The sequence below is a fragment of the Hipposideros armiger genome, unplaced genomic scaffold (assembly GCF_001890085.2).
Source record: "Hipposideros armiger isolate ML-2016 unplaced genomic scaffold, ASM189008v1 scaffold_621, whole genome shotgun sequence".
NCBI lineage: Eukaryota > Metazoa > Chordata > Mammalia > Chiroptera > Hipposideridae > Hipposideros > Hipposideros armiger.
This window is the reverse complement of record NW_017731971.1, coordinates 274742-291902: the sequence shown is the minus strand read 5'-3', so window position 1 is coordinate 291902 and position 17161 is coordinate 274742. Positions and strand designations below refer to the sequence as shown.

The following is a 17161-nucleotide window of genomic DNA, read 5'->3' as shown; positions in this document are numbered from 1 at the left end:
CCGGCCCCCCCGGGCCCCGCGCGCTCGGGTGGGCGGCGGGCCCGCGCCCCGCGAGTCCATCCAGCGGCCGCTGACGTTGTGAGTTCAGAGTAAAGGGCGAAACGCGCAGCCCGAGCTCGTGCGCTCCCCCCGCCCTCCTTTGTTTCTGCCTCACTGAGGGTGAAGCAGACAGACCCAAAACCCGGCCCGAGACCCAGACCCAGACCGCCGGCCGAGCGCGAGGTGGGCCGCCCGGGAAAGGCCGACCGGCCGGACCTGCCGGACCTGCCGGGGGAGACAGCGGAGGCAGATGGAGCGGGTAATAGACAGAGGTTTATGAAGCCCGGGGATAACCTAGATTGAGATGGTCTCCCTCCCAGCCCTAAACAACAACAACCAGCGCGCGAGCTGCGAGGGCGCGTCACCAGGAGCTGTCGTCTGGCATTCACACTCCCCAGGGGTGGCAGAGACAGTAGCCCGGGCAGGGCAGGTGATGGGGAAAAGTTTGATGCTCCGGAGGGTGTCCGTGTGTAGGGGGGCGCGGTGGGAGAGCGTTCATATTAATACACACTCCTGCCAGTTTACAAAGCCTCGGGCCTTCCTCGAGCCTCGTATTCGGGAGAAGAACCCTAAGAGTGAAGTGGATGCTATGATCTCCATTGCAGAGAGAGGAAAGTTCGCTGGGGCTCAGAAGGGCTGGGGGGCTTGCAGACACACTCTTAGTGCTGGCAGGAATAGGGCGCCGTCTCCGAAGCGGGGTCCGTTATATCAAGTGGCATTAGTTAATATCAGCTCTAGGTGAGGCTTAAACTTCCTGCGACCTGGGTCTCTTCCTGCCTCACCAGCGTGGAAAAATCCCATCCTGTCTGCCTCGTCCGCTGGAGGGAAGGGCTCAGTGTCGTGCCATGACTGAGGATCCCTCCTTCACCAGATCTGCCCAGAGCCACAGACCAACATCTTACTTAGTAACTTCATTTTTCCCTCTCGGTACATATGTAGTGGGAAGACGGGAGTCAGGAAACCCAGGTTTGGGTGCTGGTTTCATTCCTGTCTGAAGTCACTGAAATTCTTTAGGCCTCTGTGCCTCCATATAGTAAACGGTGAGGGATGGACGGCCAGTTCCATCACCAAGGAAACTTAGGGCAATATAGATGACCTGTGACAGTCCTTCGAAAGCATACATATTGTACCCCAGGGCCAATTATTATAAGCTGACAAACGCTGCCTGGCATCTGGTAGGCACACGATGAAAATCCCTGGTACAGAGGAACAGGAGAAAGGAAGGACCTTCTTCCTAGAGATGTCTCAAGATAAAAGAAAGTGTCGGCCAAATTTGTGCTTTGAGGAGGGGAGTGGTCTTGGCTTTTTCTGGCATCTGTGAAATGAAGGAGGGGGCTTCTTTCTTTTCCCAGCCCCCCCTTACCCCTTAACCCAGTAATATTCCTCTTAACCTATTTTCATTCACCATACTAATTAATTCCTCTATATAAGACTGATACAGAAATTTATCCTTTCAAAATGCTCTTATATATCATTTCCTGAAATCTGTAGTGCCACCTTGTGAGGTATATAGAACAAATATTATTCCCACTTGGAAAATGAGGAAACGGGGCATGCAAATCAACTGACTTGCCCATGTTTACACAGTAAGTTACACTAAGTGGGTTAGAATCCAGGTTTTCTGACTCGTCTGCTGTGTAGGCTTCGTACACACACACACACACACATGCACACGCACACCCCTCTTCCCTTCCCACCGTCCTCTCCCCTTCCCACCATCTCTATTTCCCACCTTCTCTGTTTAGAAAGTGATTTTAAAAGAATGAGAAAATCCAAGGCGTCTTCGTAAGTGAGGAAGCAAAATGCCCCAATGAGCTGGTAAGAAAAGTCGCCAGCACGATCTCTGGAGGGCTTGCTGGCCAGGGAGATAGGAATGGTTTGGACTGATAGTGTAAATAGATTCTGGTTAATGGAAAAAAGGAATTCATGACCTGCCCCTCCCACCTTCCTCCTTTTAGTCAACAAATATTTGAGTGCCTCCTATCTGTGGGGTCCTGGGGTCCCGGGGCGCTGGCTGCATCAGGCAGGAGTGGGAGCTTCGTGGAACATCAGGCAGAGAGAGGGACTGCTGAAATATCAAAACGCTCTGAAGTCATTTTCAGATTCCAGAACAGATGCATGTGGGCTGGAGAACCTTCCTTGCCTATCTGCTCCTTAAGATGTTACATAAATCTGTTTTCTCTCTCATTAACCTGCATTGCTACACTGCCTCAGCCAGCCTGTCCCTACCTTCCCTCAGTGTCTCTTTGTCCTGTTACTCACGCCTCTTTCCATCAGCCACACTCTTCCCCTGGCCTGTCCTGCAAGCTGACTTCTCTCTCACCAGGTAAACCTCATGACACTTGACTTGGGATCTAGGAATTGGGACAGTTTCCAAAGGTCAAGTCTTGGGTGGGAAATCTAAGAACTTATGGGTTCCTTACACATTTTCACAGCACTGGCTCCTCAGTGAGCATGACGTGACCACACACACACACAACCACAAAAATAAGCCAGTTTCTCTTTGGTGGAGATAAGATCCTAGGAGGACTGGGGATGGGGTTACCTCCCTAGCTGCATCACCTTGGATAAGACACAACTGCCACTAGCTATCCTTCAATTGACTCTTTTATAAGTAATTGCACTTACGGGAGGGAGAGGGAGGGAGAAGGGAGTGATCGGAGATAAGGACTTGTGAACTGCCTACACGTTTACTAGGCAGAAATTATTATCCAAACATTTGTGTAGCTAAAAACAAGTACCTTGGCTTTTGTAGAATAAATGGGACATAGAGGTTTTGACTAGGGCATTTCAATGTATGGAAGAAAGGTCAGTAAAAGCATATGGGACCTTAATTAAAATGGTGTTTTTAAAGGGAAAAGATAAAGGCCAGTAATAATGTTATCAGTGCTGTAAATCTCAAATAAAAACTATGACTCTTTGATCCTTTAATAAAGAAAGCCAACTTCTGGCATCAAACATCCTGAGGTTAAGGTTGTTTTCTTAGATTTCTTGGTATTGTCAGTTGACTAGGCACAATGGAAGCAGGCGAATAATGAGAATGATATAAGAAAAGTCTCTGTTTTTGTTCTTATTCCAAAGAGTCATCTTGCCAAGAGGAAGGGAAGCACAGGTAATCCTGCTTGGAGGAGGGAGATTTCTGTTTATTTGGAAAGACTATGTAACTTGCAAATGGTGCATTTAAAATACTGCCTCCCTAAGTGAAGGCTGTCTCACTTTATTATTTTAAAAATGAAGAATTTTTTTTTTAAGTGCCTAAGGGGACTGCAACAAAAAGAAAAGAATTTAGATCGTAGCTCTTAGCTCTAATGTGGATAAAAACTGATGACTTCACATGAGTATAAGGTAAAAAAGAAATGGCTGAGAGCTGAGAGGAATTTTGGCTTTTCTATTTCTTGAACTGCTGATTAGGGCGGTGGGAGTGTTGACAGGAATCCAGTCACTTTGCGTGGTGATTCTGTATCCCCAACTTGGAGACAGGACTCAATCTTATTTACTATTATTAGTCAATTTTATTGAGTGTTCAGATGTTCTAAACGCTGTTTTTTATCTCATCTCATTTAATGCTAACAATCCTATGAGGAAGGTACTTTATTACTCTCTTATAGATAAGGAAACTGAGCCCTGAAGAGACTTAAATGACATTCCCAAAGTCACAAAACTGACATAGATTTGAGCTTTGGCTAATCTACGCTTGAGGATGTTTACCAACATTAAAAAAAAAAGGTAAAAAGGGTCCTATCACTGAAGGGAAGAGAGGTTTATTTCTGTCACTTTGCTGGAGGAATTTTTCCTGAAAAATGTGTTTGGATTTTGGGGGCTAAATAAAATGCTTAAAAAAAAAAAAAAGGAAATGTGAAAAACGGTAAAGAACTTATAGAGAACCAGGGAGAGGTTGCGCTGTGGTGTTTTTGCTATGATTTGAGGACACCGTAATTTCCTTGCACTAAGGACATCATCACTTTCCATTGCTTTCAAGAGAGGTGAAATTGACATTAGAATTTACTGTTTGCCTTGACGTGCTTTAAATATCCTTTGGGCAGAGGCAATGCCTTCTCCGCGTTTGGTGCGAAGCAAGCTCATGCCTCATCTCATGAATTCCCATAAATAGTTATTAACCCCAAAGAAACAAAAACAAATCACTTGTATCTTTTCACAAAATGGATTTTTATTACAGTCATACATGGTTTCTCAGTGCCACAGAAAATTACAATGTAGGGACAGACAGTTTTTTGGATGGCTCTCTACAGAAACACGATGAGTTTTCAGAAACGAGTTGTGCAGGAATGTGGTTAAAGTGAAAGGGGTCAAAGAGGAGAGACAGAGCAGCATGTGCATCAAATGATTACTTTTCAAAACTCCTCTAAGCTCTGAGAACCCTTTTCTCCAGTAAGAGCCCACGAAAATTCATCAGAAACTGAAGTGATTGTGTTACTAAACACAAGGAATACATGTATTTATTCATTTGAAACCACGAGAAAAGTGGGTTGGGATGGGCTCAGACTTACTCTCATCTCATCACTGGGAATCTTGGCGTCTGTGCCAACAGTTCAGGAACCAGCAGGCGACCTGGAGATGGGTTATAAGAGCAGCCACAAAACCCAACGCTCTTCTCAGTTGCCTCTGGTCAGCGGGAAGGCCTGAGGCGCGGCCAGAGGAGACGCTGTGCCATTCTCCTCTCCACCATTTCACCTTCTGCTTGTTGACCTCGACGTGAGCTGAGAGCTGTCCCTGCTTCGGCTGTGCAGTCCAGAAGCCAGAACTTCCTCTAGGAAACTGACCGGTAGATTTGAGGTTACTCAAAGGAATAAAGAAAGCATCTTCAAAACCAGAATAGTTGGCTCATGACATCTGACTAGACGGGATGATATCGAGAATAGTGTGCAGGAAGTACTGGGTTGATAATTGGGCTCAGAACAGAAGCAGCAGCTGAGCACTGAAACACCCAGACCAGGAGGAGAGCCCTTTGTGCTCTTCCCCAAGGTTCTCCTTGTGTTTTGCAGCATTAAACTTGTAAGATCTGTTAAGACTGATATTTCAAGATTGACATTTCTAGTTAAGCATCCAGAACTTTTAAGGGCAAGGCTACTGTGTTAACTCGGAGCCATGTCACATGTCAGCTCCTCTTATCTAAATGTACTCTTGGCCTCAGAACTTGTGTTGTGCCTCTAGCCTCTCTCGTGTTTTTTTTTTCTTTCTTTTTTTTTCTTTTCAGCCTACGCCATCGCCGGTGACTCATGGCAGCCTAGCTCCAGGTTGAGCTGCTGTTCAGCATCTTAGCTGTAGAGGGCGGTGTCACTGGCCCTCATATGTGGGATCCAAACAGGGGGCCCTCTGGTGTCACAAGCCAGCTCTTAACCATCGCGCCACTCGGCCGGCCCTGTTTTTCTTTTTAATTGAAATTTTTATTGGGGAACAGTGTGTTTTCCAGGACCCATTAGCTCCAAGTCAAGTAGTTGTCTTCAATCTAGTTGTGGAGGGCACAGCCCATGTGGGAATCGAACCAGCAACCTTGGTGTTATGAGTCTGCGCTCTAACCACCTGAGCTAACTGGCCGCCCTGCTTTATCCAATCTACTCTCCAAAGTGGCACCAGAGTTAATTTTCTAAAACACAGATTATATCCTATTGCATACTCTCCCCTCTTCTGCTTTAAAACATTTCTTTTGCTTACAGAGTAATGTACAGATTAAAATTCAAGGCCCTTCATAATGTGTCCTAATAATAACAAATACTTTATTTTGTTCTAAGAACTGTTTTCAGCCACATGTGTATGTGTATATATTAATACGTGTGTGTGTGTGTGTGTGTGTGTGTGTGTGTGTGTGTGTATATATATATATGAAATAGATGCTATTTCCCTCACTTAAAAAATGAAGAAACCCAACTAGAGAGGTTAAGTAATTTGCCAAGGTCACAGCAGCTAGTAAGTGGCTTAGCTGGGACTGAAACCCAGGCTGTGGAGTCCGTGCCCTTCAGCACCACCCAGCACTGCCTCTTCCTCGTCTGGTTCCATCTCCCACTGTGCAGCCCATGCGCCATTCATGCCCAGCCTCTCACTGCTCCCTAAACATGTCATGAGCTTTCATACCCTTATGCGTTGCTCTGATTATGTCCTGTCGGAAATGATAGACTGCCCTTCTCTGTCAGATGAAATCCTTTTAAGGCTGAGGATTACAAGTCACCTTTTCTGTGAAGCCTTCCCAAACTCCTCCTTGCTGAGCTAATGATGCCCAGCACTATTATCACTTGGTCCTCGCGCCAGTTTGGCATTGTATTATTATCAATTAGGTACTCTACATGTTATCATCGCCAAAATAGACTGCGACCTCATTAGGGAGGGGCTAAGACTTATTTGGCTTGGATCTCCAGGGCTTACTTAGCACAGAGGCTAACACCTAGTAGGTACTCAATAAAGATATACTTAATAAATGAATTAAATGGCTACCCATTGGCAAGAGAGAACTCTCTATGACATAGGAGTTCTTTGGGCAGTTTTGTAAAGTATGCCAGAGTCACTCTCAAGAGATCTATAGCAGACAGAGGGTTGGAGGAATGACCAGGGGCCTTATTATTACCACTGTTCTGTAGTTTTAGACCTGGAAGATTCTAGGCTTTAAAAGATTTAAATTCCAAACTCCTTTGTAAAAGACATAAATGGTGAAGGGAAAGGAGTAGAAGCTAAATTCATTTATTCCTCTACTGAAATGCAGGCACCTGTCTGGCCTGGCTTTGGGGCCAGTTGGACCAGGGACACTCGGAGGTCAGAAAATGACTTTTCATAAGAATGAAACATATGTGCTGGGAAACACTGTAAGAATGTATCAGGGCCGGCCGAGTGGCAAGTTGCCTAAGAGGTGGCTTGGGTAAGAGCTGGCTTGAGACGCCAGCTTTGAGCAGCAGGGCCCCAGTTCGGATCCCACATGAGGGCCAGTGACGTAGCGCCCTCTACAGCTAAGATGGTGAACAGCTCAACCTGGAGCTGTGCTGCTGGGAGTCGCTGTGAGCGGCCGTCCAGTGGCTGACCACCGATCTGCCTCAGCTGGGAAGAGCGCAATGATAATACCAACATGGGCCAGTGAAGCGACGTCCTCCACAACTAGACTGAAGAACAAAAGGACAGCAACTTGTCTGTTCCCCTTCCCCGATTCCCCAATGCTGTTCCCCTCCTCCAATTCCCCAATACAATCTTAAAAAAAAAAAAAGAATTTATCAGATAATCTTTGCTTCACTTCAGACTCTGCTACATGCGCAAAGGCGTAACTTTCCTAAAATTACACTTAAATCAGCCTCTATGTATCAGCAAGACCCCACATTCTTGACTGCAGAGAAAACGCTATTTATATTTTCCAAGCCTAATTTTGTTTCCTAGGGCCAGTGTGCCTTTTAAAAAAGTATCTATTTGGGGACTTGATGAATCACTGCTGAATGCTTTAACAATTATGGGTGATGAACAAACTGCTATCTGTACCCCAAATTTAGACTATGTTTAAAAACAACAAAAAAGAATGATTTTTCTTTTCTAAATTTGTTTTAACTCAGTCTCACTTAAAACTCAAAAATCCCCTTCTCCTGTGGTACTATAATCCAATTCAGTTCAGCTCCGTTCAATTTAACAGGTGTTTTCTGAGCATCCATTATGAAGCAGGCACTGAGCTAGGTGTCTGAATGACACTTGTTATGATTCCCTCCTTTAAGGGGCTCTCAGAGACAGATGCACAATCACAACTCTGTGTGAGACACGTATAAACAGAGACCGTGCCAGGAGCTAACCTAGTAGATTGATGCAATTGCTTGTCTTGGTTTGTGCTGTCATCAAGTGTGCTTTCCCAACACGGGGGAGAGGAGGAAGGTGGGCAGAAAAAAGCCTTGATTTTTAAAAGTTTAAAAAAACCTCAAAAAGTCTTGCATCACACATTGAAAAACAAGTTTCTTCACTTTTATATCTTTGGTACGGGATTAGAGACTAACACAGGATTTTAAATTTTATTTACTAAAGTGAGTAAACAACTGTGTTCCTCAACAAAGCTATGTTATAATAAAACCAATCTTCCTCCCTCTCTCCCTCTCTCCCTTCCTTCCTTCCTTCCTATTTTCCTCTTTTTTCACTATCCTCCACAGATAGCAATTACATGTGAGTTTCTTATACCAAAGACACCAAAGGAATCTAGAATCATATCTGAAGAGTGCTACAATGCAAAAAATGAGTGGAATTTCAGGGAAGCAGGAAAATAGAAAAAAGATTTTCAGGAAAATAATGAGACAAAAACCCAAGATATTTGCCTGAATGGAGTCATACGCTAATTACAGCCAAACACCAAGCTGGAGACGCTGGAACATAGGCGTGAGGGAGAGAGGAAGACAGGATGAAACTTAATAGCTTGAGCACTGAACGATCTCTCTCCTCTCACTACTGTTTCCTACCTCTTTGCTTTCGCACGTACTGTTCCCTCTGCCTAGAAGGCTGCCCCACGCCTCTTCACACTTTATCTGGGTGGAATTCTGAATCTTTTAAAACCCAACTCTACATTATCCCTCTAGGAATTCATTTGCCTACATGTCCCTTTTGCACGTAAGCCTATTAAGTTTTTCAAGGGCACGAGCGTTATTACACAAATACATTATTTTTGTAAAACTTTAAAAATAGTACACAGAGAGCTCAAGTCTTCCTCAGTTCTTCTTCTCCCCATTACTCTTTTCATGGATAACGATTTAATCAACAAACATTTATTATGAGCCTACTATGTGACAGGTACTGTTCTAGATGCCAAGAATATAATAATGAGCAAAGTAAAAAAATTCTGCCCTCATGGAATTTATATTCCAGTGGGGGAGGATGGAAGATAAACAGAATTAATAAGTAAAATATAACACTAACAACACAACAATAATAATGTAAACACATATCACTATATTTGAGGTACTGTTCTAATGAGAGAGACATTGTCCCACTTCATGAAGAAACTGGGGCACAGAGAAGTCAAGGTCTCGCATCATGAAAGCGACCAAGTCGGGATACAGACCCAGACAATCTGGCGTCAGAGTTTGTTTCCCTTAACCACGATGCTAACTGCCTCTCTGCAGTGTGTTAGGTGAAGAAAATGCTATGGAGAACAGTAAAGCAGGTTTGAAGGCGAGCGGGAGGTGTTGGGGTGTGAGATTTTAAATCCAGTGGTGGAGGGAGGCCTCGCTGAGAAACTGACATCTGAGCCAAGTCCTGCACGAGGCAACGGGGCAACGGGACATCTCCCTGGGGGAAGGGCAGGTGCAGAGAACCGCGGCCTGCTATGTTCAGGGAGCAGAAAGGACGCCAGTGTGGCTGCAGTAAAGTGAATAAGGTGTTGGGTCGTAAGAGATGAGATCAGAGACGTTAAGGAAGGAGACGGAGGGGAGTGTGAAGAGAACAGTCTAGGACAGAACTCCAGGGATCCCAAAACTAGGAGGAATGTGCCAAAGAGACAGACAGGGAATGGCCGGTGAGGCCGGAGGACCAGAGAGTATAGTTTCTGGAAGCTAAGTGATAAAAGCGTTTCCAAGTGAAGTCACACGCTGCTGGCAGTTCAAGTAAAATGAGTGCTAAAAACTGACCCTGGGGTTAGCCATGTGGAGGTCCCTGGGGACTACGCGAGAGCAATTTTGGGGAGTGATGGGGGTGAAAGCCTGGATGGAGTGGCTTAAGAGTAGTGAGGTTTAAAAGGATTTGTGGGTTTAAGAGAATTTGTAAGGAGAGGAAATAAAGACAGGGAGTATAAACAATTCTCAAAGGATTTTGCTATAAAAGAGAACAGAGAAATAGTACAGAACCTGGAAAGAGTTAGGAGGTTAATAGAGGGTTTTTAAGATGGGGGAGGGGAATAGCATGTTTCTATGCTTCTATTATATTAATGATCTAATAGAGTTGGAAAAACCAATATGGAGTTTGGAGTGCCATCCTGGAGTAGGTGAGGGGTTGGGATGTGGCCGGATGGAAGGCAGAGGGTAGCGCTAGTGGGGGCTGTGGGAATTCTCTTCTGATGGCTTCTCTTACCAGTTAATGTACATTGTGAGTAATAGCTTCTTGATCTGTGCATCCTTAGTACAAAGTAGATGTTGAATTAAGTGTTTGATGAATGAATACGTGAGTCAGATTCCTATTTTTTAAAGAAGACCCCAGCTTAAGCGTCCCCTATCACGCTAACCTTTGCCTAAAGATCCGACCATAAATACAGGAGCATGGGGAAAGGTTAGCATTCAACATCTGTGTCTGAAAACGCCGGGAATCAGGCACAGAGGTCGCCCTGCCCCTCACTGGATATATACTTTACCCATAAAGAACCTCTCATTATTTCTCAGATGTGCTGTACCTTTCTCCCCTCCTGTCCTTAATTATGCTGTTTCCTCAGCTCTGACTGCTCTTTCTTCCTATGGAAATCCAACTTGTTCTTTAAGGCCTAGCCCAAATGCGCTCTTTTCTGCGAAGCATTTCCTGATTACTCTGCCTGAATTAATTATTTCTATTTAGGACACATTTTATTTAACTTACATACATTATTAACACTTGTCAACAAGAGAGTGAATAATAGTCTTGAGGGTATAGTCCAAATTGGTTTACCAGCTTACCTCTTTCTTTGAGATCTAGCATTTGTTTTTAAAATGTGTAACAATTTTATGTTACTTTTCATAAAGGAGCCTTTTAAATTTTGAGATACACATATTTTAAGGTACTTAGTGAAATTATTTAATTCTACCCCTGAAAAATCCCCCCAAACTACCTGAAAATGGACGCCACAAGATGTATCATATTCATTTTGTGCCTTTGAGACCCTGGGACTAATCATACCATAATTTGAGAAACAGAAATTTGTTTGACTCCCCCACTGGACCCCACAAGGTCACCAGAGACAGCCACATCTTCTTTTCTTTGTATTTGAGCCCCTGCCTTGAACTGTACCTTGTATAAAGCAACTACTCAGTATCTTCCCTCCTGTTCCCAAACAATATAATCATGACATTCTGTCAATACCCTTGGCTCACATTTCTTCTCGCTGCTCTTTGATAGAAGCCATAGTGACAGTAAACAAGACAACAGAAAACCAACAACTCCAATGTCGATGGTCTGACCGGTGCAGAAGTAAGCTGTGGCGTGCTCACACAGCGGAGTGGAGTGTTACACGGCACTGAAGAGTGAATGAACAAGGCTCAGAAATGAAGGGAACAACACAGATGACTCTTAGAAGCCATGGTGAATGAAAACAAGTGTACTGTTTTTCTAAAGCTCGAAAAGAAGCAAAACTAGTCAATGCGCTATTTAGAAACACATAGATAAGTGATAAAAATACAACCCTCCCCCACCAAAGCAAGGGAACTAAACATAAGGTTTCGGACAGTGGTTACCTGGGAGGTAAGGGATATAATTGGAGAGAAACACACAGATAGATCCATGTTCTTGGGTTAGGTGAAGGATTCAAGGGTGGCCCTTATATTATTATAATTTCTAACTTATATGTTATGTATAAAATATTATTTATATAAACATTTTATATTTTATATATTTTCTAAGTATAAAATATATTAAAATATAAAGAAAAATATTTTCTATTTTATATAAATAGTTTATAAATACAAAATATTATATTAAAATACAATAAAGGAAAAAAAAGCTGAATGGTTAGGAGTTTCTTAGAACCTTTAACATGCTAACGTGAATTGTGACTTTTCTAAGAGAAGGATACAGTGTTTTCCAAACTTAGTTGATCTCTCCCCAAACAAGTTTTCTGCGGAACAGACCTTGAGATACACTGAACTAAGATATAAAATATTTCCCGATTATAATCAACTCCATTGAGGCTACTTTATCCTATGACACTTTCTTACAAGCAGTGTAACTGCCTATTTAAAAACGCAGCTGCTCCTTCGCAGCTCCCACCTTAGTACCAGACGCCTGATTTACGAGAAACAAAAAGCAAAGCAAAACATAAGCAGGAGCCCTTGGCCCTATTTCCCCTCCCACTGAGAAGAAATAGGACAAAACCGCATGTATCCAGCACCGTGCACGTATCATATCGTGTGAGGAAAAAGGATTATCCTCACAGCGCTCAGACAAAACATTCATTCCTCGGGGAAATAGCTGCCTGTACTATCGGTTACACAGAGGTCTGACAGGACGCCATCATCTGAGAATAAAAAGAGCTGTAGGTGTCCCTTCTTACCACGGGGAACATTTGAGACCATGTCAGCGTGTCAGAGCAATCACAACTACAGAAGTGGAATGGTGACCACCATTAAAAAAAAAATTACAAGAAACAGAGCCCCACATAGCCTAACTGTAACAAGCCTGGTGGCTGATGACTCTATGCACGTCTATTAATTATAGAGGTACTGACTCTGGAGGCCTCATGGAGGAAATGTTTAGTGAGCACAGACGGAAATGGAGCTACTAAAATTTCTCTCCTCACAGCCCACAGAGGTCATCTGGCAACTGGACTACCTTCATAGTAAATTTTACCACAGCCTCAGTATGTTCCTACCTGGGATACTAATAGAATCCTGCTTTTGAATTATGTTCAAGTAAGGGTTTTCAAAACAAGTGATTTGGAGGTCTGGGTGATAACCGAGGTGGTGGTGATGATGAATATCCAAAGTCTTTTTTACTTTATCTCCCCAAATGTAATAGCTATAGCAGCAGCAGCAACATTTATTGAGTGCTTACCCTGTACTGGTTCTCCTCTAAGCATTTTACATATATTACATCATCTCATCATCCCAACGATGACATGAAAGAACTATTATTACCTCCATTTTACAGTTGAGAAAACTGAGGCACATAAATTTAAATAATTTGCCTAAGGTCATACAAGTGGACACATGGCACAACTGGGATTGAAATAAGGTAGTCTGGACTTGGAGCCCACGCTCTTAATTGCTCTGCTTTGCTGCCTCTTAAAAGTCCAAAAGACTACCAAAAGGTGACATAAATAACACGTGCCATTCTAGCCCAGAAGCTCTAATGACAGTCCGAGAGAAAGAACACACGTCCGGAAGGACGCACCATTCAGTAGGGGCAGCTGAGGATAATCAGCTCTCTACTATTTAATAATCCAGTGGCATCACATTGACGGCTTTTTAAAATCTGCAGAACATTTTTTTGTGAGGATAAAAACCAGAGAAATGTAGATACTAAGGAAATAAAGAAGTTAATGAGTCACTTTTGTGTCACTACACAGCGTTTTTGAGCGTTTCCTTCCATTTTTTACTTTTTATTGTTGAGCCCAACAAATTTCTAAAACAAATATGCAAGTACTGTATTGGGTCTTACTTACATGCCACACAAAAAGGCATAGCCTACAAGCTTGTAAGAGATAAGAACATTTTTCTAAAATGCAATGTTCTGGTTGCCAGAAACAGAAACCCAGTCCAACGAGCTTAAGCAAAAGAGAAACGTGTACAAGCCGGCATGGGGGTTGGGGTGGGCGTCTGTGGCCCAACTGATGTAAGGAGATCGGGGCTTCCTGAACGCCTGGAATTGGGGGCTGGAGGCTCCTCTGACTCGCCTACCTTTGTTTCTCTCTCTCTCATTTACTGGTCTCTTAGCTTCACACTGTTTATCTGCTTCTTTCTTCTCTCTCTGCATTTGAGTTGAAGTCAACTTTTTACAACCAACCTTCTCCATACGAATGGGTGGTTTTTAAATTTAAGTTGCTTTTAAGAATCAGGAGGGCAAACCTCAGTGTTGGTAAGGACATAGTGTGAAGGTGTAAACCAGTAAGACTTTTCTGGCTGACAAATTACTCAGCATCTTAAAAGAGCTTATACTCTCGGATGCAGCAGTTTCATCTCAACATTGCTAGTGGTGCACGGAATCTACAATCACACAAATTTGAGCTTGAATTCCAGCTCTGCACTTCCCTGCTACATGACCTAAGGCAAATTACTCAATTTCTCCATGTTCCGGCTTCTTGATTTAAAATTGGGATCATGACAATATTACCTCTTGGTAGGATTAAATGAAATAATATGTGTAATGAAGTCAGCAGGCTATCTGGCATATAGTCTATACTCAATTATTATTTTCCCAAGTGAACAATGGGACAAGTGTATAAAGATGTATATAAAATTATGTTTATTACGGCACTATTTACAAGAGTGAAAAATTATAAACAATGAATAGCAAACAATATTTCTTTTTTCACCACTGTATGTCTAGTCTCAAGATAGCTCCTGGAATATAGGAGGTGCTCAATAAGTATTTGTTGAATGAACAACAAGCTGATTGGTTAAATAAGTTGTGGCATGATCAGATAATATCAGTCATTATAAATGACATATATAAGTATTTTCATTGAAAGTACATGTATAGTATATTTTATTTAAAAAACAACATATATATATATATATATATATATATATATATATATATATATATATATATATATATATATATTCCCCCCCCCCAGCTGTGGGTCCTTGAGCACATTTGTTTTTCTTTTAACTTTATTGGGGAACAGTGTGTTTTTCCCATGACCAATCAGCTCCAAGTCAAGTTGTCCTTCAATCTTATTTGTGGGGAGTGCCAGCCCACCATCCCATGTGGGAGTCAAACCTGCAACCTTGTTGTTGAGAGCACGCGCTCTAACCAACTGAGGGCGCAGCTCGTTGGGCCATGTGGGAATCGAACCAGCAACCCTGTTGCTCAGAGCTCGCGCTCTAACCAACTGAGCCACTTGGGCCACCCCCTAAAAATATATGTTTATACATTAATAGAAAAAGGTCTAAGAGGCTATATATACTAGGATGTTAACATTTCCTACGGTGGGATGGCAGTCGTATGGATATGTTCATCATCTTTTTGCTTAGCTGTATTTAAATGTTTTTTGTCCTACAAGAATTATGCATTGATTTTGTAATGAAAAGCTAAAAAAATATATGTTCCAGTACACAAATAAATTGGAATCAGGGCACATCTAGATTTGAATCACGGGTTAACTTCAACTTTTAAAAGGAGCATCTTATGAGAGTTATTCATTTATATGCCTATTTTCCCATTAGACATTGAGACCCGTAAAGATATAGAACATGTCTTCATCTTTATAGTACCTTGTACAGAACCTTACACATAATCAACCCTCAGTAAATGCTTGTCAGTGATAGGCGATACACCCCGTCACAGCTTTTGCAATGATGTCAAACGCTTTGGTCTCAGGGAGGAAAGTAAACACCCCCCAACCCCCAAATCTCTACAAAGATGGTGATGGTTCCAACAGTTTCAAAACTGATCCTGAAATGCCCATAAGTGAAGAAGAGTCTCCTCTGGATTCTTCTTCCTTTGAAATGCAAATTCTGTCACAGTATCCTAATTTTTCTGTAAATAATTCAGAGATCGAACCAACTTGTGGTTACAGGAGACGGTCCAAGTTTCTAGTGTTACTAGTTTAGGTCGAAATTTATAAAGTACCTGTTGATAATATCAATCAGCACCCTCCCAGCTTCAAATTTATTTAAAGAAATTCAAAGTGCCAACTGTTTTCTAAGCCCTAAACTGTACTCTCCACAAAAAAACATCATTGTTGCTGATTTACTCTGTCAGAATTATATGGCTATCAACACTTAGGCATCATCTCAGGTAGTGATGAAGTAACAGCTGCCACTAATTAATCAAGTTAATAATATTTATTCAAAGAGCAAAATAGTCTTAAATCTCATTCTTAATTATCTTTGGATGATGAAAATCTTAAAACTAAATGATTCCTCACTTTTGTACTATTTTTTTCCCCTGCTTTGATTTCCAGTATTTCTCGAGGGTACATATTGTCCACTTGGTATAAACATTTTGCCCACCTTACAAGTGACACTTAAAAGCAAGGGATTAAAAAAAAATCATAGCTAGATAAATCTTCCTAAAATATTATTTCAACTGAGTACTTAGGTGCCCAGAGACTAGAAATAGACTGTCTGAGCTCAATTCCAGTTTTGCCACTTCCGAGCTCTATGACAAGATACTTAACTTCTCTGTACCTCAATTTCCTCATCCGAAAAATGAGGTTGATGATAATAATAAAAACATCTGTCTCATTGGGTTGTTGGAAGAATTAAACAAAATAGAATGAGTAAAGCAGCACTATCTAATAGAGATGTAACACAAGTCACATATGTGAGGGGCTACATAATTTTAAATGTTTTAAAAACCACATTACAAAGATAAAAATCAGTAAAATTAATTTTAATAGCATATTGATTTATCCTATGTAGCCAAAACATTATCAACTTTAAAAAATCATTAATGCATTATTTTACACTTTGTGGGGTACTAAGTCTTTGAAATCCTATATGTATTTTATGCTTGTAGCATACCTCAAATTACACAGCCACATTTTAAGTGCTTAATAGCTACCTGTGGCTAGTGGCTACCTTATTGGGTAGCCCAGGTATACAGTATTCAAATAGTGTCTAGCACATAGTATGTGCTAAATAAATTTTAGTTGTTAGTATCATCATAACCCCCCTCTTAGGAAATGCTATGGATCAGTGTTGCTTTCTTTCTTTTTTTAGCTGAGCCATCCTGCCACCTGTTGCCAGCTCAGCGGCAGCTCAGCTTGGGCCGGGAATCGAACCGGCGACCCTGTTGCTCAGAGCTCGCACTCTTGAGTGAGCTCATAATCAACTGAGCCACTTGGCCATCCCTGAATCAGTGTTTCTTGAAGCATGTGACTCATAACACCAGATAATATCAGGTGGTTTTAGGGTGTGGCATTAAATAACCCTGATTTACATACTGAGAAAACTTTCCTTTTTAAATTATCTTTTTATCTTTCTGCCGATAGAGAGGAAAAAGTGTTAGTTTGGTCCTACCGTGCTTTGTTCTTTTGAATTTTCAATTTTTTTATTGAGATAGAATTCAGACAAAAAAATTTTTACTAATTTTTAGGGTATCATTTGATGATTTTGACAGATGTTTACAGTCATTTAACCACTTCCTCAATCAAGATAAAGAACATTTCCATCACCTGAGCCATGGTGTCTTAAAAATCAAGAAAGAAACTCAACAATAATATGAAGTTGGTTAAGAGCTCGCTCAAGAGTTTGAGCTCTGAGCAACAGCGGTTCGAGTCAGCCCGAGCTGAGTAGCCGTGAGCTGCCAACAGGTGGCG

General features: G+C 42.0%; 1 protein-coding gene across 1 annotated transcript in view; it reads right to left on the bottom strand.

The window, feature by feature from the left end:
• Window positions 1-4185: 4185 nt before the first annotated feature.
• The window catches only part of VPS45 (vacuolar protein sorting 45 homolog), a 56661-nt gene continuing 43685 nt past the window's right edge, over window positions 4186-17161 (bottom strand). Inside the window, exon 15 of the mRNA XM_019625344.1 lies at window positions 4186-4815. Within this exon, the coding sequence (XP_019480889.1) occupies window positions 4728-4815 (88 nt within the window). The 3' untranslated portion in view covers window positions 4186-4727. The remainder of the gene's footprint in view (window positions 4816-17161) is intronic.